This window comes from Dermatophagoides pteronyssinus, unplaced genomic scaffold, assembly GCF_027571235.1.
Source record: "Dermatophagoides pteronyssinus isolate colony J.1.1.1.1 unplaced genomic scaffold, Derpt_VIB-CSIC_2022.12 sq0021, whole genome shotgun sequence".
Taxonomy (NCBI): Eukaryota; Metazoa; Arthropoda; class Arachnida; order Sarcoptiformes; family Pyroglyphidae; genus Dermatophagoides; species Dermatophagoides pteronyssinus.
The window spans coordinates 462,565-487,227 of record NW_027461545.1 but is presented as its reverse complement, the minus strand read 5'-3'; the positions used below and the strand labels follow the sequence as shown (position 1 = coordinate 487,227).

General features: G+C 29.3%; 1 protein-coding gene across 2 annotated transcripts; it reads right to left on the bottom strand.

The window, feature by feature from the left end:
* Positions 1-1,327: 1,327 nt before the first annotated feature.
* Positions 1,328-24,640, bottom strand: LOC113791190 (uncharacterized). Of its 2 annotated transcripts, none has more exons than XM_075822838.1 (6): positions 24,516-24,640; positions 14,553-15,410; positions 6,865-7,907; positions 6,418-6,789; positions 4,399-4,494; positions 1,328-4,308 (listed from the first exon to the last, which is right to left on the bottom strand). In XM_075822838.1, the coding sequence occupies exons 1-6, from the start codon at positions 24,593-24,595 to the stop codon at positions 3,647-3,649; spliced, it is 3,111 nt and encodes a 1,036-aa protein (XP_075678953.1). In that variant the 5' UTR covers positions 24,596-24,640; the 3' UTR covers positions 1,328-3,646. The 2 variants fall into 2 exon arrangements, with proteins under 2 accessions (XP_075678953.1, XP_075678952.1); XM_075822837.1 differs by lacking the exon at positions 24,516-24,640 and adding an exon at positions 21,233-21,261.
* Between the last annotated feature and the right edge of the window lie 23 nt (positions 24,641-24,663).

Here is a 24,663-nt window from a genome sequence, read left to right as displayed (position 1 = left end):
GCGGTAATTCAAATGCACACACGTACCATTTTTTTCTGATCCAAAGTTTGAATGATGATGATGATGGTTGATTCAAATGAATTTGCCTTTTGCCTCTTTTCTTTTGGATATTTTTTTTTCGATGATGGTGATGAGGGGGGTGAAAGAAACTTTTCCAAAAGTTTTTTTTATACCAATTAAATCCCTTTATTATTTGGAAAGTTTTCCGTTTTTTGTTTGATAAAAAAAAAGTTTTAATTTCTTTTCTTCTATTTGGTTGATTGCAGCATCAAATATCATTCGGTTATGCCACCACCACCACCACCACCGCTACCAGATGTAGCATCTTTGAAAGGCAAACAAAAAATCATATGGCCAGGACCAAAGGCGTTTATTGATAAATATCATCGATCCAAAAAAATGAAAAAAAACATTGGCTATTATCAACCATCAAAACCGATTCAATCATATCTCAAAGTCAAGAAAATGAAAAACCCCTGCAAATGAAATTGCAAATGATGACAATAGAATTGTGAAAATAGAAATTACTTGGCAAATGGTAATCAATCATTTCAAATGAATGAATGAATGAATGAATGAAAATGGAGAATAATCACGATAGTGTCGAAATAGCTGTTCTGGTCATATCATTGAATCATTTTGAATTGAATAATATTTCTCATTCTCGATTACAAATGATGAATATCTTTGTTGTTTGCTGTGTGAAATATGGTGACAGCAGTAGTAGTAGTAAACATTTGATAAAATGAAAAATTGAAATCGATCAATTGATCGATCCAAATCTTCTTTTTTTCTGTGAATGAAACAAAAAACTTCTGACAATTGTCACACACAGAGAGAGTATGGACATTACATAATGGCCAGGTGTTTTTTCTTTATTTTCTCTAACTTTAGCTTGTAATCAACAACAACAACAAATTTTCTCACCTTGATTATTTACCGTCGTCGATGACGACAGGGACAACACAACGATGAATTATTATTAATGATATTTTTGCTGGTTCGGGTAAGAGAAAGAAAAAAAATATTGATATCATTTCCATTGGCACTTGAATTTCCTGTTTTTTTTGCAAAGTTTTTTTTTGGTCGAATCCTTCAAAAACAAACCAAAAAATCAGGAAAAAAACATCATCAATCGTCATTAAGAGTTTTAGTTATATGACAACTTTGCAGCAATTTTTGCTGCTGCTGCTGCTGCTGATGGAAATTCATATTTAAATATGACATATGCAATTGAATGAATTGAATTGAATGAAAATCCCAAAATCCCAAAGATCTTTAGGTCAATAGAAAAATGATTCGTTTTTTGTTGCTGAAATTTTGGAAATTTTAAAATTTTAAAATCATTTTTTTTTATTTCAATGTTATTCAAATTCATCAATCAATATCATGTGTGTTTGGTTTGGTGTTTGTGTTAATGTTCTGTGTGTTTGTGTGTTTTGGTTTGCATTTTCATATCGCCGGTGAATATGGATTTAAATTAACTATACTGAGGATTTTTTTTCTGTTTCCTCATTTACATGGTTTTTTTTCTTTGGTGACTATATTGACGGTTGCATAATGTTTGAGGTGTTAAATGTAAAATTGTGTAAATAAATAGAGTGCAAAGAGAGAGTAGTATATTTTGCCAAAAAAAAAATTGTATTTATAAATGAAGAATTTCTTTCTGTAAATGAAAATGAAATGAATCAAGATCAGGATAAGATATACATAGTGAGAGTGAGAGAGAAAGAAAGATGTTTTTTTTTGTGTTTGGTTATGTTATGCATATAATAATAATGGTGACAATTTTTTACTTCGGTGGAAATATTTGTCGGAGAGAAGAAGAAGAAAAAGGGGAAGAAGGGGAAAATAAATCAATATTATGTTACTAACTACAACCACTAATTAAAATTGAATGAATAAAATAATAATTGTTCAGGTATGTGCAAAGGTAAACGGTTGTTCAACAAACAACAACAACAACAAGAATAAGAATGGTTATTAGTAAAGAATTGCAAAGAATTACGCGAAGAGAGAGAGAGAGAGAGAATCGTGTTTGGGGAGAAAGTTTTTCTGTTTTCATTATTGAATCGTCATCAAATACAATCAAAAAAGATGCAAAATTTCAAAACGAAAAAATGAAATGACAAAAAACTGTTGTTGTTGTTGTTGTTGATAATCCACAAATTTAATTAATTTTGTTCACCACTTTTGACAGCAACATTTGACATTCGCAGAGAAAGAGAGAGAAATATAAACAAACAAAAAATTTTCAATTGTAAAGCATCCATCATCATCATCATCATTCTTTTGCATCCTTCATCCGCATCATAATGTTTTTTTTTCATCGTCTGATATTTAATTAATTAATTAAGAATATGAATGTGTTGAAACATATTTTGAAATATATATACCCAGAATGAGAGAAGGGGGTTAAATGAATTTATTATTATGAAAAAAAGTAATAAGCATCATCATCATTGGGCATTGATTGTGTGTGTGTGTGTGTATGTCAAAGACAAAGACAAAATTCTTTTCTTCATTAGGTTTTTTTTTCGGGGAGGAGAGGAGGGGGTTAACTGATCGATATAACACCACCATCATTGTGTGTGTAACAATTAACCAGAAAAAAAAATGAAACACCATTGTGTGTGACTGACTGAATGAAATGACTGGCATTGACATCTAGCACATATCTCTAGCGCACGACATGGATTCTGCTGAATTCTGCTGGATTCTGTATGCTGCTGCTGATGTTCGGGCTTGAAAAAAAATCAAAAGAATTTGCTACTAATTGTTTCTATATAGACAGACAACAACAAAAAAAAAAACAAACTTTTGATTGTGTGTTGAGGTTAAATTAATTTCGAAACAAAAACGAAAAACGAAAAACTAAAATTCTGATTCTGCAGAATCTGATCATCATATCACACACATACATAGTTTGACAATGATGACTCTTTGTTATTGACATTTTTTTTTTGTTATTGTTATTGTGCGTTTCATTTGTTTTAGCATCTCTCTCTCTTTACTTCTCGCATCTGCAAAAGAATTCAATGAGATCCATATACATGTATAATGAATGACAATGAAAAAAAGAGCCACACACACACATGACAATCAAAACAACAATGAAAATTGATAAAAAAGAATAACCAATCTGTTGTTGTTGTTGTTGTTGTTGATTCAATTTAATTATAATCAGGATTTTTTTCTGTTTTTTTGTTTTTGTTTTTTAAACAATAAAAAAAAATGGATGCGTGTGTGTGTGTGTGTGTTTCAAACATATCTTCTTCTTCTTCTTTTTCGTATGATGTGATGACAAACAAATTTTGAAAAAAAAATTTTTCAAAGTTTGCATTTTTTCCTTTCTCTCGCTGTGTGTGTGTGTGTTTTTTATGTGTATTTAGGTTCCAGCTTTGTTTGTTTGTTTGTTTGTGATTTGATCGGGTTATCTGTGCAAAAACGGGTGTTTTGTTTTTTTTTTTCTTTGGTGAAAAAAAAATCCAATGAATATTGTTAGTAAAAGTAGAAAGCAGAAAAAAATGCCTAAATAAACAGAAAAATTCTGTTTGTTTGTTTTGTTTTGTTTCATTCGCAATGTTTATTTGGAAAATCAAATTTTCGTTAACCCCCCCTCATCTCCTTCTTTTGGGAATATTCTTCAATCAGCTTCTTCATCCGATGATGATGATGATGATGATGATGTTGATGATGATGCTGATTCGGATGATGGTGATGGTAATGGTGATTGCGATGATGATAATGATCGTGATATTGATGATAATCGTGATGGTGATTGTTGCTGTCCGGTTGTTGTTGTTGTTGTTATCGATGCTTGTTGTTGTTGTTGCTGTCCAGTTGCGCTTGTTGTTGTTGTTGGTGTCGGTGGTGTAGGCGGTAACGATGACAATGATGTTGATGGTGGTGGTGATGAAGATTTACCATTGTTATTTGCTTGTTGTTGTTGTGATTGATTATTTTGATTGGTCAATGACCCATTATTATTATCATTATTTGATGATAATGATGAGTTATTATTATTGTTGACTGTTTGTTGTTGTTGTTGTTGTTGTGGACTATATTGTTGTTGTTGTTCTTGTTTGTTGTTGTTGTTGTTATTTGATGATATATTATTATTATGACTGCCCATTTGGGTTGTCGTTGTTGTTGTTGATGATAAACTTGTCATTGTTGTTGTCGGTGGCGATGATGATGATGATAATTTTTTACTATTACCATGTTGTTGTTGTTGTTGATGTTGAAGTTCATTTTCTAATTTACGACGAAGTTTACGTTCTTTTTTAAAACGTTTTTGATAAATAACTAAGAGAGAGAGGGGAAAGAAAAGGAAATTTTCCAGGAAAAAATAATTTCGTAAATTTTTCTCAAATTGAATAAAATTTTTTTGTTTACCTCGAATTTTTTGCTCTTCATTCAATTGTTTTTCAACATGTTCACGTAGTTCACGTTCACGATCCAATTGATTTGAATATTCATTACGTATTTCAGCTATTTTAGAAAAGAAAAATGAAATCAAAAATCAGGAAAAAAAAATTTCCAAAACCAAAATTGACAAAACGAAAGCACAAAACGAAAAGCATTGGAATTTTTCATTACATTCTTTTCATTTCATTTGTTTCTTACATATTTTCAGTTTAGGAAAAAATATTATGTAAGACACGTACTACCAAAATCACACACTTTAATGTTCCAAAATAGATTCCAATGGGTAACCCTTTTTTCGTGTTTTGTTATTAATATTTTTTTTTCACACATCATCATCATAATAATCATTGTTTTTTCATTGCATCATTGAATCGAATATTCATTAAACAAAAAATAATGAAAAAAAATATATTCTCCCTGTTACTAAAATAATATTTTGCCATTTGATAAAGGAATTTTTTTTTTGTTGAAACTTTTGTTATTGTTCCATATTGAAATATGTAGCATTAATTTGAAATATTCGGGTGTGAGAGAGAGTGGAAAGGGTTAGGATTCATATAACCGTAAAAAAGTGATTTAATCCTTTTTTTTCTGCCTTTCAAAAAAAATATTTTCTCTCTCCTAACCCGTTGTTGTTGTTTGTGGGTAAGGGTGATTCGGTATGGAAAGAATCGAAAGAAAGAAAGAATTTCATAAATGAGCATCATGTGAGTCAGGAATCATACAAACAAACAACTCCGGCCATACACACAGAGAAGTCAAAATAGTGTTCATGGATCACGGTAATTTTGGTCAGAAAAAAAACCATATTCAAAAGGATGCGGTTTTTTCTTTGTTTGTTTGCTGTACTGATGATGTTCAGGAATCTTTTTAAAGGATGTGTTTTGTGTTCAGTGTGTGTGTGACTAGAAAAATTTAATTTATTTCGATTCTATTAATTTTTTTTTGTTTGATTAACACTGTGCTACCCTCGTGCATTCATTCACCTCGTGTGTGTGCGGATATTTCATAATTTTTTTTCTGGAAAAAACCACCACCACCACCACCAATACATTTAGTAGTTTTTTTTGTTATTGCTGATGTTAATTTCCGTATGATTATCATGATGATGATAATCGTTGGATAATAATGAAATGAAATGAATCCAGTCAGAGAATATTAAATTGATAGATCTATCACACTGAACATGGTAGAGAATTTCATTTTTTTCATTCATTCATTCATACGATATGATATGATTCATTTCTCATATGATTATTCATTTCATTTTTCATTACAAAAGAGTTTAATTATCTTTTTTTTTTTTTTTGCTTTTCTTCTTCATCATTATTCTTATTCTGTGATGAATTGATTTTCTGTTCTCCTGTTTTGTTTTCATTCATTTGATTCTTTGTTTCTCATCCATTCATTCATTCAGTTTGAAATGTGATTCCATTTTTTTTAATATTCCAGAATAGAGATGGATTTTTTTTTGCAAAGTATCAAACCAAAGATGAATTAGCAATGGCAAAAAAAAAAAGATTCATTCGTTTAATACAGAGTTACTCGTGTGTCCATAATCCACATTTTGAATAATAATCATCATTGATGATGGTGGAGAAGAAACGAAAGAAAAGAAAGAATCCCGAATTATCATCATCATCATAAATATTAATAATTGACTGTTTTTTCCATTCACACTATCTGTTTTTTTAAATATTTTTCAAAAAAAAAAAAAAAATTAATCGCTCACACACACACCGTGGACTGCAGAACTAAACAAAACAAAAAATGAAAGAAAGAAAAAAAAACGATGTGTGTGCCATTTGAAGATAATAAAAAAAATTTTGATTTAATTTATTCATTCATTTTTTTACTAAAAAAATTAAAATTCATAGTCGAGTGAGGTTAGGTTGATGACCATGACTATGATTCATAGTCGAGTGAGGTTAGGTTAGGCTGATGATGATAGTGAAAATTTTTTTTTCTTACAAAACTTAAACTAACCTTTTTGCATTTGAAGTTGTGCTTGTTGTTGTCTAGCATTATGTGCTGCAATTGCTAATAAACCTTCAATATTTCGTAATAATGTTTCTAGACAATGTTCCGGTTGTTGTTGTTGCTGCTGCTGTTGTTGCAATGATTGATTCAATAATTGTTGTATAGCAACATTTTGTTGATGATTCAATGTTGATGATGATGATGAATGTCCAATTGTTGATGTTGCAGTGGCTGCTGTTTCGGCAATTGCTTCTGATCCATTTGGAATCGATGATGATTCAATTGTTGAATCATCATTATTTTGATTATTTGAATTACGATTATTATTATGATGATCAAATGAATAATTTCTTCTGGTTAAACCATTGTTTCCGATTCCTATTCAAAAAAAAATTGAAAATTGAAAATTGCAGCAAAAAAATTGCAGCAATCACACTGCAATTAAATTCTTACCATTAAAATTTGTTGAAATATTTTGATTATCACCACCATTACCATCAACAACACTATGATTACTATCGATATCATCATCATCTCTATCTCTATTATCATCATTATCGGTTGTATCGGCATCTTCATCATCATCTTCATTATTGTAATTTTTCATCAATCTTTTTGTTGATCTTGATGATGATGATAATGATTGTTGACCATGAGTGTTATTTTTTAAACCACCATTGATCATTGATGATTTCATTTCTAAATCAGATTTATCAATAACAGTACGATTTTTCGAATGATGATTATGATGATATTGATTATGATGATGATCCATTCGGCTATTTCTACCGATTGTTTGATGATGATTTCCATTTCCATTATCATCATTATGAATTGCTGTTGTTGATGATAAATTGTTTGCAATCAATGATTGTGATTTTTCATTGATTAGATCAACATTGCCATTATTGATGATAGAGTTTTTCATATCAAATAATGATGAAGTTCCATTGAAAAAATTATTAGCCGCTGCTTGTAAACTATCGATACCGGTAGTAGTGGTGGTCAATGAAGAATTACGATTAGTTAGATTTAATGCAGCAGCTGCGGCTGCTGCTGCTGCAGCATTTGCAGGTAAATGTTGTTGCTGCTGTTGTTGTTGTTGCGATAATAGCCATAAATATGCTGCTGTTGGATTAAAATCTGCAGCGGCTGCAGCTGCAGCAGCCGCTGCTGCAATTGCTTGTTGTTGTTGCTGTTGTTGATTATCCAATATTGTTCCAGGAATTGATGATGATGTTGTTGCTGCTGCAATTGTTGATGATGATGATATTGTTGGTGATAAATTTGAAACAATTCCATCCAAATTGCGATTTCCACCATTATTCAATGATGATAATGAACCAAATGAATTATTTCCGATTCCTGTTGTTGCTGCTGCTGTCGACGATGATGGTGATGATGATGAATAATGTTGCTGATGATGATGATGTGAATTAATAATACCTGATGGTGTTGGACTACTACCACTATTATTATTATTATTATTACCGAATCTATTTTGACAGAAAACGAAAAAGCAAAAAACACCGAAAAACAAAAAATTAATTAATTAATCCTTCAGCATAACTAATTATTTGATATTTGAGGGAAACGAAAAAAAGGGGTAATCATCTTTCATATATCTTGTTTGTTGCAGTCAATATGTCATATCTGCTTCTTCCACCACCACCAAGTGAAAAAATTCAAATCTTGAAACAAGAAAAACAGCTGAAGCAAAAAAAATTTGCATAGAAAAACCATTATCCAAAACAGCAAACGATGAAGGATTATCATTTTTATTTTTTTTGCTGCTGTGTTGCTGTTTTATCATCACCATCGAAATGATCATCACGATGATGATGATGATCCACCATTACAAAAAAAAATGAATATTAAAAAAAAACAGGCAATAAATCTATAATGCGTGCCTTTTTTTTCATTCTTCTGTTGTCTATTTTGACATTTATCCAGGGGGAAAGGCTATTTTAACCCGAAAAAAGTTTTACGAAAAAACAAAACGTGACATTTGAACGAGTGTGTTTCTGGAACACAACACTCAGTTGGCGGTGTTTGGTTCAAATTGGTATTTGTCAAAAATAATGTTGCAGCAGCAAAAGCAAATTGATGCTTTAAAAAATAAATGTTTTATTTGATGCTTTAAAAAATAAATGTTTTATTTGATGCTTTAAAAAATAAATGTTTTATTTGATTTGACTATGTGTGTGTGTGTGTGTGTTTGTGCAATGATAACAACAACAAAAACACTGACACTGAGATAGAGAAATAGATCACTTATATGACCAAATAATAATAATAATATCCGTAACCAAAATGGATCATCATGATTTTTTTGACTGTTAAAGTAAATAAAAACTTTACGTTTTTCTAGTATCATCCTCATCACATTGTTTTAAATCATATTAAAATCAAAAGAAGAACTGACTGGCTGGTTATCTGGCAAAATGGTTTTTTTCTATTCCTTTCATTGAATTAAATGATGGAAATAAAATATATTTGGCTGAATCTCATTCTCTGTGTTTGTTTGTTTGTTCAAGTGATTTTCTCGATTGAAATTGAAAACAAAAATCTTTTACAAAATCAAGATTCTTCTTTGGTGACGTTTTTTTTAATGACCAAAAAATATTGCTTGTAAAATTCAATGAAATGAAATAAAATTTATAAGATCTGGGCTTCTGGATTTGCAACAACAACGAACAACGAACAAGGAAGTCATAAAAATTGCTGCAACGAAAAACAAATTGAAAGCAATTTGAAAATAACAAATTCAATCTGTCAGTCTGTGTGCTTTATGGATAACACAACAGAATTTTTTTTTTTTAATCTTTGTTGTTCATCATCATTATCATTTTAATGACTAAAAACAGAGAAAGAGAAAAATGTTCATTTCCAGTAATGTTTTGTTTGTTTGTTTTTGTTTGATTTTACTGGCTTTAAAATCTAAAAATCTTTTTGGTCACACATAAATCAATCCGAGAATCGGAAAAGTTTCCAAAAAAAAATTTTCGATTCGAATTGAGTGTGCGCAATTTGATGATTTGTGATTCGAATATCTGGTCTGGATTGAATATTTTTCATTGCTGCTGTTTTTGAAATGTAATTCACCAAAAAAGAGAAAAAGACAAATTGATGGAAAACATTGTTTTTTTTTTTTGCCGTGAATTTACGAAAAGCATCTCTGTGTTTTTGTTTGTTGTGAATATCCGATTTTTGTGATGAATCTTTAGCCCGAAAAAATGCAAACGAGAGAAAACAAAACAACAACAGAAACTTAAATGATTGATCAGTTTTTTTGTTGTTGCAATATCAAATTGATTACAGAAGAAAATTACTTCTTGTTGTTTGGAATCATTACTTGTAATTTGTTGTTGGTTGTTTTGTTGTTACTCATTATTATTGATGTTGCGGATGTTTTCAACACAAAACCGAAAAAAAAGATCGATACATCTTCGGTATTTTTGTTTTCAATAATATTTGATTGCGTGCCATCATTCATTCGAATGAATGAATGAATGATGGCACCAACGATTGATTTCAATTTGTAGAAACATAGAGAGAGAGAGAGAGAGAGAACGAGAAATCAATTTGTCTATTAAATTATCATTAGTTGTGTGTCCAGCAAAAAACTTTTTTTCCATTTCGCTACATCTAAGGTGTCGGGATAAATTTTGGTTTTTTTTCCTATTTCTGGTTTCTTCAGTGATGCATTACACATACACACACATTAAATTCATATTATTTTATCGTTTTTCTTCCCGTCATTTCAAGCCAAGTCAATCAAAAAAAAAAAAAAACTGGAAAAAATAATATTGATCACCACCACTTCGTATGATAAACATTAGCTAAATTGGAAAACTAACTAACCACCAACCAACAACAGAAATAAAGATATATATTTTCTGACCACAATTACTTGTTTTTTTGGGGGGTGAAATCGACTATTTCAACTCCACCATCATCAACTATTTTGACATCATCATCATCATCTAATGCATCATCATTACATTATTATTATTATTATAAATATTTGAATGTATCAATAATAATCATTGTTAGAACAAATATCCAACAAAAAAAACCACAAAATTGATCGCGTGTACAATGTAGATAATGTTGATATCGATGATGTTGATGATGAATCGTGTATAAATTTTTTTCATTATGATTCCTATGTTGTTTTTTGCATTCGAAATTGAATTGAAATGAAATTGAAAAAAAAATTGAAAATCAAATCAATCAATCAATCAATCAATGAGAAGCAAGTTAAAGATAAGCAAAGCAAATCATAATGGGATGTAATTGAAAAGAAACGAAACAAAGCGAAGCAAACCACAAAGCAAAGCAAGCAAGAGAATTGATTCGGCAAAATTACAAAGTTTTTCGTGTTTCAGATATATCATTGTGCGTGTGTGTGTGTGAAATAACATCTTAATAACAAGATTGATGTGAATGATAATAAAGATGTTATCATGCTACAATGACTGGGAAAAAGTGTCAATTAATAAACATTGAAAGATGAATTTCAAAGATGAATTTCTCTTCATTTCTCTTCATAGCATCCAATAATTATGACATTTGAAGAATTAAAAAACAAAATTCGTGAATTCAATTCTCGATGATCATGGTGATGATGATGATGAATCAATTTTTTATAATTCAATTTCAGCAGAAAAAAATTCGTGCATCAATTGATTGAATTGATTGAATTATAGCGTGACTTTTTTTTGGAAAAAACCAGAGAAAAACTCTGAAAAATTGAAAAATCTGATCATCAAGAAGATTCCCGAGATTGAAAAAATGATGCAATTTTTATTCTCATTTTAATTATTGCATCATCATCAATGAGATAAACACACACACACACACACACACACATGGTCAATGTTTTTTTCAAAACATATGTGTTTTGTGTGTTTGATCTGTCAATGGACATTTTTTTTCCATAATGTCCATTGATTTATAAAATATGGATTTTGGAAAAAAGTTTTGACCTTTTTGCTGAATTTAATGACCCAAAAAAATTGTCTGACCACCACCCTCGAAATTATTCAAATTTTAACCAAAAAAGAATTTGTCATCTAACCCTGTGTGCGTCATCTAATGATGATGATAATCTAATAATTTTCGCCAATCGATATTGTTGTTGTTAAAAGTGTCTTTGATTACAACAACAACAACAACAATCATTATCAAAGACTTTCTTTTTTTCATTTGGCAAGTTAATTTACTTGGACAGAATGATTGATTACTTTTTCTCGTTTTCTATTCATTTCAGTTTCACATAATGGGTGACAAAGACATTTTCCTTTATATGATTTCGGGTTGATTTGGAAAGAAGAAAAAGAAGAAATTTGAGAGCTTCGAAGTAATCAAGGAGACCAAAAAAGCGCTTTCGTTTGTATTCGGAACATTCGGAAAAAAAATCCTGATAAAAAAAGCAAGGATCTTAACATCAACGAACGATAAAGAAACAATAGGCCAGTAAAAGATCTTTTTGATTCATTCATATGACAGGACAGAAAGTAGTGGAAATAGGAAACAAACGAACAAACGAAAAAGCAATGAACGACGATTGTTGTTGTTTGAATTTGAAATCCAAAAAGCAATTAATCATTCTAGTTAGTTGACAGAATGGGTGATATGAGATGAGGGGGAGAGAAGAAGGGAGAGATGATCATTGATGATGGTGGCATAGTTCACCAAACCGATTGATTATTGAAGATTGGAGATGCAAATGAAAACTTTTTATTTTGAATTTTATCTTTGAAAATTTTTTTTTCCAAAATTCAATCGAAATTCCAAATTGATAAAAAGAATTCATCCTTTTTTTGAAAGAAAGAGAAAGATTACCGAAATGTTTAGCTGTCCGGGAAGTTTCTCACAATTTCTATCCCCCTATCTTTTTTTTTTTTTTTTTTTTTTTGATTAACAAATGATGATAATGTATTTTAGACGAAGATGTAATGAAAACGTAATTACATCACAAAAAAAAACGTAGTGATGGTAGTGGTAGAAATAGTCGTTTTTTTTAATCGTTTGAAAGTTGATGTATGCATGGTCTTAATATATTTGTTATATTCAAATGAATGAAAAAATTTAAACAAAAAAAAAGTGAAACGAATTCGTCGTTCCAGAAAAAAACCGATCATTCATCAACCCTCAATCATTCATCGTGGATCAAAAATGGATCCACAACCAACGAATGAAAGAAACCTAGCAATTAAAATTATTCAAATATTTTGCTGCTGCTGCTCATTTGATGATGAATGTTTTTTGCTTTATGCAAGGCTGATATTGTCGTTTTTTCTGGTTTGATTGATTAGGGTTAGTTGATGTGTATATATAGCGGTACACAATGATGATGATGATGATCGGATGATAATTGGAAATGAATTTTTACGAATTTTCATTGAGCATAATGGCTGCACCTTTTTTTCTGATTTAAATGAATGAATTTTTTAGAAAAAAAATTATCAAATTTCCAAAAATGAAAACATTTTCTCTGATTATCGTTGTTGAAAACAGATCGAAAAATTCATTTAAAAACTGGAGAAATTTCCCCAGGATTTTCATTTTTGTCTAAATGAATGAAAAGTTTTTTTTTGCCAGAATAACGAATGTGTTTTTAATTAGATCGTATAACAACACTATTACCACCCAACAATACTTGTGTGTAGTTTGCCAACAACAAAAAAAAATTTAAAAAAAAACGAAAAGATTTCTGTTTCATTCGAGATAAAGTTTTTTTTTCTTTTTTGTTAATTCATTTCATCACTGACGTTCATTTTGATTTTCGGTGAAAAAAATTGTGTTTAGGATAATTAAACGGATACGGTAGATGTGTCACACACACACAGAATCACAGAATTTTTTTTATACAGTTTTTTTCTAGAATCCATCCATAATATCCGTAGTAGTGTATGTCGCATAGAATTATTCTCTCTCTCTCTCTCTCTCTCTCTCTCTCTCTCTCTCTCTCTTGCTAGTTAGTTATCAAGTTTTTAACCCTTTCACGTTCAACTGAATTTACTTTTACACCAAGAACACACACACACAATGGCAATTGCATAACGCACACACTTTTGTTGACTAATAAAAAAAACAAAGATGAAGTGACGAATAGAAAAAACGCGAAAAAAAAGATTACCGACACACACAACATTCACACTTTTTCAATGGAAAAAAACTTTCAAGTTCCATTCATTCATTTGGGATGATGTTTTTTTTCGAAAAACAAAAAAAAATCAAGAATGATTAATGATTATGGCCATCATTTGATGATGTTGCAATGCGAAAATTGCATTGCAGAATTTAGAAATGTATTTTTATTGTTGTTGCTGCTAAATTTCCTTTGGAAAAGAATATCTTTTTTTTCAATTTTCATCAATGAAAATTCATGTGACTTTATCGAAACAGAAAATCATTTAAAATTCTCTCAAGATAGATGGAGAAAAACGAGAAGCAAATTTGGAAAATTGAAAAACCAAAATTATTATTATTTTTTTTTGTTTTCAATTTTGAAAAGAGAGATTAGTTAGTTTTTTTGTAATAATAATTTTTTGATGAAGAAAAAATCGATATAATCGATATTTAGTGAAAATGTCATAACAAAAAACAAACATGAAATATAAAAAAAAAGAACATTGATAATGACAACATTGTAATAAGTTTTCATCATCATCAAAATGATTATGGTTATATTGTTCCTGGATCATCATCAACATCATCATGATAATAATGTTTTTCATTTTTCTCTCTCACTCTCTCTCCTGATGATGATGTCATTCTCAGTAAATTAAAAAAAACAAACTAAAATGTCCAGCTTTTTTCGCAGCAAAATAAAATAAATGATGATGATGACAATTATTGGCCGTAAGCATCAGACCAAACACATAATAATAATAATTGTCAACCTCACCCAAACAGAATTTGAATTGAATTGTTTCAACGCTATGAATAGCAGGTCTATTCTGGTTCTTTGCTTGTTCTCGATTAGTCAATAGGGACCGATGGTGGTGGATCAAGAATCAAAACAAAATCATCAGGATAATTTGTTTTTTAAGCAAAATAATAATAATAATGAAACAAAAAAAATGAAAAATTCGGGATTTAGTTTAAAAATTCTGGTCAAACCTATTTACCTATTTGTTGTTGATGATGATGATGATGTTGTCGTCGATGATGTTGTTGGTATTGATGTTGATGATAATGGTGTTGATAATCCAAGTGCGGCTGCAGCTGCTACAATTTGTTGTTCACGTTCACGTTGTTCTCTTGATGATAATGTTGTTGTCGATGGTGATGATGATGATGTTGTTGTTGTTGTTATCGATGCTGTTTGATGATGATGATGAGATTGATGATTTGTTGAAGATGATAATGAATTTTGTTGCTGTTGTTGTTGTTGTGCAGCGGCTGCTGCACTTAAATGTTGCAAAAATGGAAATGCAGCTTGATAACCATTTGCAGCAAGCATTGCTGCAGCAGTTGCAGCAGAATTTGCAGCAGCAGCCGCTGCTGCTGCTGCTGCATTATTATTATTATTTACATTATTTTGATTATTTAATTGTTTATTTAAATCTAAATCCGATAAACGTAATCGATTATGAATCGATTGTATTGAATCATAAAGTGATGATGTACGATTTGTATGTTTTTTATTGTAAGTACGTTTAACATAATTACAATCTAAATCATTTGCGGAGGATGAATATCTAGCTTTTTTATTATTCGTATTTCCATTTCCATTTCCATTATCATCATTATTATTGTTATTTGATAATGCAGCAGCGGCTGCTGCCGCTGCTGCTGCTGCATTTGTAAAACCTAATAATGGTAATAAATTATTTGCCGCTTGTGATGATGTTCCGGTTGGTGTTCCTGTTGTTGTTGTTGTTGGTGTTGATGATGAATTTAAATGCGAACCAGATATGGAACCAGAATAATTTCCTGGTTCTGGACTTGGTATTCCTGAACTACGTTTTGGTGGACGACCAGGCCTGATGATAATGTAAAGAAGAAAAAAAAAACAAAAAAATTTTTAATGAATCGAACCAGATGGAAACAAAATTTGCATATTTCTCACAACAACAAAAAACGCGTGCGCTTTTGTGTTTGATCAACAAACAAAAACCTGAAACCAAACAAATCAAACAAACGCCAAAAATAAATAATAAATAAACAAAGGTGCAAACATTCACACTCTTCATTATCTACAAACAACAACGATTCTTTCCACCCACACCAGAAAACACCAGGAAAAAAAATATTAAAATATTTTGTTTGTTATTCATTTGATTGCATGCATTATTTCTTGTCATTCAACATGAATATTATTCAAGAAAAGAATCAAGAGAGAAATATTTGCCATTATTGCGCCATAATAATATTAATTTTTTCTGGAACAAAAACAAACAGAAAAAAATGGATCAATATCCGACGTATGTCACACACATTTATTCTAGTTTTGCAGTTTTTTTGACAGAAACAAAAAACCAATAAAAATTAATAATTAAGCTTTGTCAATGTTGTTGTTGTTGTTGTTTATTTTTCTCCAAACAACAACAATTTAACAGAATAACCGAATGAAAGAAAAAAAACCTTGACGGTTGTTGTTGTTCAATGTTTTATTTTTTTCATATAAATATGATGTTTACATAAACACCAACGGTGTCCCCATAAACCACCATAAGTTTTGTTCGGTTTTTTGTTTTTCGTTTGGCAATGAGAAGAAAGATTTAGATAATATTATTTATATGATTTGTAATATCGATTTTAGCCTGATATAATAATAATCCCAACTAAACGAAAAATATTATATTACAAACAAACAATATGTGTGTGTGTGTGGTAAAATCCATAGGCGGTTTTGTATGTGTGTGTGTTTGGATCAAAAAAAAATGGTACATTATCATTATCTTTATCATATACACACACACGTGTCAAATATGATCCAGCAAAAAAAACAAAAATTTTGTCCTGTTCATTTTAGACAATTTATTATTGCTGTTTGGTGTTGGTGGTGGTAGTAGTGTACATTCATTTCTCATGAGGTGGCCACTGATGTAATAGTTTTTTGCTTTTGTTTCAGCTGGATTGTGATAAATTTCCCTGGAAAAATAAGCGAAAAGTTTCCCTCTTTTGTTTTTACCTTTTTTTTGAGAATATCTTTTATTTGATGATACTGATGATGATTATTATTGATGTTTATAGCCAAAGAGAGAGAGAGGGGAAAGGAAATAAAAACAATAAAATAAAAATAATATCAGCAATAAATTGCATTGCATTTCATTGTCGAATCAATCAATTATTTATTTATTGCTTTTTTTCAACAACAACAACAACAACAACAAACAAACAAATAATGTAATGAATAATAAAGTGTGAAACCATTTTTAGATAAATGAATTGACTTTGTTAGTTATTTAAGTGGAAATAGTCGATTTCAATAAATTTCAATTTACATTCGACGATGAAATGGAAAGGAAAGAGAAAAGAGAATATTCCGATTCGAAAATGGAAATAAAATGGATTTTTTTTCTTTCGTTGATCGGTTTTTGAATCAGCAGAAATAAAAAAGGGAAAATTCCTTGGCCAAAAAAAAAGTTTTCGGGAAAATAAACAACCAGAGAACCAGGAAAATGGATTGCTTGGAAGGGAAAAAACGAGGAATTTTCCCCAAAAAAGATTCGGTTGATGTTTGTTTCAACCAGGCAATCGAAAAAAAACATCACCCAGAATGATTGATCGATAGCGAAAAATTTTTTTGCAAAAAGCGAAAATGAAATTTAAAAAAAAAATTCAATATTCATTTCACAGAGATCAAATCAACAAACAAACAAACAAACAAACATTGTGAAACCAAAAACCCGGCATTAGGTTTGGTTCGTGGAACGAAAAATTTCATTTCATTTTTTTAAAATAAATTTGTTACGGAAATTGAAATCATTTTTTTTTCGTTGTCGTTGTTTAGGTTTTTTTAAAAATTTAATTTTTTGTTTTCAAATTTCAATTGAATTTCTGGTGTTTTTCGTTTCGTTTTTTCTCTTTTTGCGGTTTTCAATGTCGATTGACATTTTATTTGGGAAGAAAAACCCAGAGAATCGAACAAAATCATCATCAGGATAAAAAATCACCGGTCCCAAGAGTTTTTCATGATGTAGCATCACTGTTTTTTTGGTTTTTTTTCGGGTTTCCATCGATGATGATGATGTAATATAAATCATATTGGTGTGTGCGAAAAAGTAGATTCGAGGAGAAACCAAAAAAATGTCGAAAAGTTTTTTGGCCTGTTAATCTCTCATATAGAAACCATAATCGATTATCAATCACAATGAAAATGACAAACGTACACACACACACACATACTGAGCGAATTGAAATTGCCCGAAGGAATTGGCTTCAAAGCCAGAATTATTATCATCATCATATCAGACGCGATGATTATGGAAAACTTAACTTCATATTCTCTCTGTGTATGTGTTTGACTGATGATTTTTCTGTGATGTTTGTTTGTTTTTGTTATTTTAACACAAAAAACAAACAAACTAAACAAAACATACACAGGAGATATTTACAACAAAAAACACCGTTAGATCATCAATTTTCTTCTTTTTGTTTCCATTAAATAAAAACCAATCAAAGATCGAATAGATCGATCGATCGATAAACAAATTCATTCATCATCATCATCAATATTATCGATGAAAATTACATAATCATCACTGTGGATAGATATATTTTAAATAATGGACGAAATAAGCAAATTTTCCGAAAAGTTTTTATCTTTTCAAGTAAATATTTACATAGACAAAAAATGATGATAATGACGATTATCATCACAGTAAATCTATTTCAACCTAGAAAAAGGTAAAAATAGGCATTCAGTGCAAAGGGAAAAAATAAATGTAGCCATTCAAATGATGAAAATGATCACGTTTTTTATAGTTTCTGGAACACAAAATTTTTGTTCCAGAAAAATAAATATTTAAATTCAATATTTTCATTTGGAATTGAAAAACATTGATTTTTCATCATCATCTTCATCATTTTTCTGTAACATGATTTTCCAATTAAATATTTTCAGTTTTTTGAAAACTTGAACATTTTGCTGTTTTTCATTCACAAAAAACGAAAAATGGAAATTTTTTCCAACAAAAAAATTGTGGTTTTTTGTTCGGTTTGTTTGTTATTGTTATCTCGAAAATCTCTTTCCTATCCACTTATCTAATCTGGCAAAACAACATAAGTTGAAATTTTTTTTCAAAAAAAAAACCAAAACGAAACGAAAAAACCTAAAATTGGCTTTCCAATTTGAACAAAACAAACAAAACAAATGGAAACAAGAAAACGAAAATTTGATATCTTTACAATCTGTTGTTGTTGTTGTTGTTGCTATATATTTCTTTCCTGTTTATTTTCCTCTGTCTATCTCTTCAAAGTTTGACAAGTTTTTACTCTTGATGATGATGATGGGAAAACATCCATTCAATATTCAGCCAAAAAAAAAAAAAAACATTTTACCAATGATGACCCTCTTGTTTTGTTTTTTTCTTTTGTTTTGGAAAATTTATCTGTTTTTCGGTTGTTTGATTTGAAGATAATGATGATTATATGCAAATAAATAAATAGCCAAACAAACAAACAAAGATTTGAATTTGAAAAAAAAAATTCGGGTCATTTTTTATTCAATCACATCTGTGTACTATTGGGTGAAAATAGAGTAATTTTTTCGAAAAGTGATTTTGAAAGAGAGAAAAAAAAAGTGCAACAAATGTTTTTTTTTTTTGCTGATCTGAATAATCATCGAGAAATCATGTTTAGCAAAAAAAAAAAAAAATCATCATTTGTAAATCGTGATCATCATCTGAATGCTGATGAAATGGACACACGAATTTTCAATCGACCAATTTTTTTTTAAAAAAAAACCGCCGAATTTGATTATGATCATCATCATTCACTCAATCAAATGACATATTGATCGAGTTGTAAGCGCAAAAATCGTTTTGCTTGTTTTGAAAATCGAGCCAAAATTCAACTAATTTTCAAACGAAAACTCAAACAAGCATCTGCATATCATGGAAAAAACATTGGCAAAAAATTGAAACGTGAAAAGCAAATTTTTTTTTTTTAATAAAAGTAATTTTTGGATTTGAAATGGTGAAAAACAACAATCAGATAGATTTGATTGAATCATTTCCATTGAATCATCATCATCATTGAGAGATGGCTTATCTATTTTTAATTTCAAATGCAATTTGATTTGATTTTTTTTTCGTAATGAAAATGGATTGTTTCTTGTTTGTTGGTGATGATGATAATGATAATCACGAATTTTCATTTTAAAAAATGTGATTGGCTTTTGTGATTGTTTTTTTCTTTGATTATACAAATGAATTGAAAATGGTGTGAATTGATAGAATTTACGAGAAAATTTAGCGAAAAACGAAAAACAAGAGAAAAATCATCATAAATTATCATCGATAAATTGATGATGATCATCATCACCAATGATAATGATGATATTCCATCTGGGATTTTACCAAAAGTTTCTTTTGGCTGAATAATTCAATTCACAAGGACATCTATACAAACACAGCAAGCAAACGCACGAAGATAAACATGTTTCTATTGTTTTCAATTTTATCAATCTTGATTATTATTGATTTTGAATTTGAATTAATTAATTGATAATTAATCAATTTTTTTCAGTTTTCTTGCATATTATTTAATTAAATATTAACAGCCACAATCAAAAGTCAAAGGAAAAAAAGTGACTATCGATTTTTTTTTCTATCGATGCATTTCATTAATTTGCAAAAAAAAAGGAAATATTAATTTTCAATTAACAGACGCAAAACACAGACTTGAAAAGATCAAAAATCATCATCGATTGATTTGATTGATTTCTGACAAACGAACGAACGAACGAAAAATCCGTTAAAAAACGAAAAAAAAAGATATGCCGCCGCCATAGCCGGTCCATCATCAATAGACCTACTGCTGAAAAGTGATGATATCAATTATTGAGCTTTTGAATATCGTTTGTCTGTGTGGTTTGGTGTTTGACATCGACACGATCCGTTCATTTTTATTTTTTTCAATTTGATCCGATTCGATTCGATTTGAATGAATGATGAATGTTTGCTGTGGTTTTTTTTGGAACAAATGTTGTTCAATAAAAATAAAATGATAATAAACAACGAATAAAATTGGCCATCACGATTTGAATTTGGTCGTTGTTGATTGAAAACAATCAAAAATCAAAAAAATCAAAAATCATCATCATCATTCGCACACCAGAAATATGATGGAAAACCTAGACAATTTAATTGAAAAAAAAGTTTTTTCAATTTTTCAAATTTTTTATCAATTTCGTCAGAAAAAAACCTGATGATATGGCACACAACAAAAGCAGAGCAACGTTTTTCTTGTTTTCAATTACAACCAATCATCTTTTTGATGACATCAAAATGATGATCATGGTGGAAAATCATGATCTTTTTTTTTGATTATTCAACAACCGAAAACCATCAAATCAAATCATTGATGACTGATTGATATTTTCCATTAACCAAGAAAAAAACGATTGATTGAATGAATGAATGGAAGAAAGAAAGATAAACGAAACTATGAACAAGAAAAAGAAAAAACAATGGACAAATTGATGCCCAAGATATCAAATATCAAAAATCTTCAAAAAGTTTCGTTGTGTTGTGTGTAAAAATCCGATAAACAACAAAATTTTTTCGGCTATTAATAGACCATCAATCTACAAATGTTTTCAAATTTGTTCAACAACAACAACAAGATTTTTGTTTACTTGATTTTTATCATTATAGATTTTCTTCTTTGATGCTTTTTTGAATGCAATTTTTCAATATCAATTTTCTGTTGTTGTTGATGAAATATTTCTATCATAAAGTAATTTGGGCAGATGAAATGAAATGAATGCTTTTGAATGAATGAATGAAACAACATGATTGGCCTGTCAACTAAATTTTTTCGTTGCTGTTGTTTGATGATGATGATATTGTTGTTTGGTTGATTGAAATGAAATGGAATTAAATTTTTCATCTTTTTTTGATTGTTGATTGAATATAATTGAAAAAAATGGATGCATTTCCACAGAATACACAATGGAAAAGAGAGAATCTCTTTTTGAAAATCAAAATTCAATCAGATTGGTTTTTTGGAAAAAGAAAAGAAAACGATGATCATGATGATGAAAATTGATGTAAATTAAATGTCAGAAAGGAAAGTAGGATAAGAATAGAAGATGAAAAAAATTGAATTTCAATTTTTCAATTTTTTTTTTGAAAAAGAAAATTTCTGGGAAAATTTCTTTTTCTTTTGCTTTTGCTTCCAAGAAAGATTTCATTCAAATCATCATCATCATAATGATAATGGTCAGTCGTGGATTACCATCATAATGATGATGATGATCATCATCATCCGAGCAGAACTTAACCCGAAAAAGAAGAAAATCGAGATAGAAAAAAAACCTTTTCTTTTGAAAATTGCGTTGGCGTTTTTGGTTGTTGATTGTTAGCAATTTTTACAAAATCAAAAATTTCAAGCAACAATCATCATCATCATTATCATCAAAACAACGAGAAAAAAAATGGCCAATCATCATTTTTAGCCAATGATGATGATTGTTGATGGTCACATCTGTGTAAAACCAAAACACAAAAAAGTAAAAAGGCGTGTTTTTTTCATCCAAAACAAGAAATTTTTTCAGTTTTGAAACAAGCAACAAAATCAAACAATCAAAAAAAACTTGTCAGTCGTTTTGAATTGGTCAATTTTTCTACAACAGTTTTAGTTTCAGTTACAAATTGGTCTTTATTTCTAAATTGCATTATTGTTTTCAGAAATTTTTTTTCAAAAAAAAAATAATTGAAATCAACAAGTGAAAATTTCATTTTTGACAGCTCAAAAAACATATGTAAATTATTTTTTGAAAGGAGAGTGAAAACATTTTTAAAAGAAAACAGGAACTATCAATGGAATTGATTATTGTTTTGTTTTTGTTTTGAAATGTCAAAAAATCATTTTTTTCATTCCTAAATAATTCACAAATGAGAGACAAAGGGCGTAATTGATTGATTGAAACAAAAGTAAAAATATTTCAATGTGCCTCGAAGCAAAATACTCGAGATCAATATTGGCTATTTGAAAAGAAAAAAAACACAGGTAAGAAAACTCAGGTAAAAAATGATCATCATCATCATCGTTTATTTGACACCCAATAATACCAATTGTCATTAGTCATTTGTAGAAATTTGTACAAATGTTTTCATTTCATTTTACAAAGTAGTAATTATAATCTATAATTGTTTTTTTTGTTCTCTACGATTTCTTTCACTTAATAATAATAATAATAATAATAACGATTGAAATTGATGGGCGTTTCGGTCAAGTTATCTTTCGAGTCAATTAAAAAAACCTGTAGAGAGTGTGTCAGTGTTAAAAGCAAAAAAAAACAAAACAAAAATATTTTTCAAAATTCTCATAAAAAAAGATTTATGATATTTTTTTACCAGAAAAACAAAACTTTTTGTTGCCAATTGAATTCCAATTAATTTGAAGAAAAACAGAACAACAAAACAACAAAAAAAAAAAACATTTGAAATTCAGAAAAAAATTGAGGCAAGTCCACTGAAATCATACAAATCAAATGCGAAAAATCGAAATGTGTAGAAGATTGAAATAAAATCTACCCGACAGCAAAATCCGGCAATTTATGAATGTTTTAGTGTTCGATGCGGATATCATATTGATCAAAGCATTTTTTCAAATGATAATATGTTCATGGTATTTATTCATTTTCTTGTTTGTTAACACAGCAATCATCATGATCAAAAAGTCAGGATAGTCTACGGTCAATCACAAGAATCGAAAAAAAAAGAATTAAGTAGAAAGAAAACAAAGAAATAAGCATCATTTTTTCAAGTTTTTTTTTTGATGACCACAGTAATAAGCATTGGCCATTGTTTTTTCGCTCTATCATCATCATTTGATGATCCGCATCGTTTTACATCTGGTTGGATTAAAGCATCCAGCCAGCCAGCCAAAAATCAAAAGATCAAACGGTTGTTGTTGTTGTTTTACAAAAAACAACCATAAATTATTAATTTTTTTTTTGTTGTTTTTGATTGTTTGTTATTATATAATTATATTTCGATAATAAATTATTACATTATCTTTTAGTTTTTCTGTTTCTCAATCGAGAAATATTCCCGAAAATAAATGGATTTCCCATTAAATAGAATATATCCAACAAAAGAAAAATCATTGTTGTTTATTTTTCTCTCTCTCTCTCTCTCTCTCTCTCTTTGGCTATCTATTTGATTGTCGGATGCTAAAAATTGACCATTTGTCTCTCTCTCTCTCTCTCTCTCTCTCTTCAATCGACAAGATATACATCAGCAGATGTAATATGATTAGATGTTGATGATACTGACAAATATAAACAATAACTAAGGACAGAGGATAGAAACAAAAAAAAATTGAGCTGTTAATATAGTGTGCTTGTTTTGTTTTGTTTTTTGTTTTTGTTTTCGAAATGATGTTTTCCATACTGCAAGCATACATTTCAGATCATTCAGATTCAAATGAAAAATTTACTAAACAAAAAATTCTGTGCAGCTTTGTTTCAATTAAACAATATCAAATTTCATTTAATTTATTAGCCAAATTAATTGGTTGATGTTTGCTGCTCTGATTCTTCTTCTGCTTATTTTTGTTAGCTTTGCGCATAAATCTCGTATAACATCATTTTGCAATTGAAAATCAAAAAAAAAACTGAATGAAAATTCAGTTTGTTTGTTTGTCCTATGTGTATAAAATCACAGTGGTCTAACTAACTGTAGATCAACATCAGATATGCTTATGTAATAAATTTAGTCGATAAAAAATCATCTTCATTATTGATAGATGCGCTGAAACGTATGCCACTTAAAATTAAAAAAATTGATGGAGCATTTTGGGTGAGCATGCCATGCATATCGTGCGACATTGAAAATGAAATTTTTTTTGTTTATAATAAAAATAAAAAGTAAGCAGAAAATCAATGAAGAAAAAAAAACTTTAAAACTTACCAACTTCTTGAATGAATTGCCCATTTTTTATCATTATTATTATTATTATTTTTCATTTTTAGTTTGAATTGATCCATCATTATTATTATTGTTGTTTAGGTTGGTTTGTTTGTTTGTTTCATTCATTCGCAAAACCAATCAAGAAAAC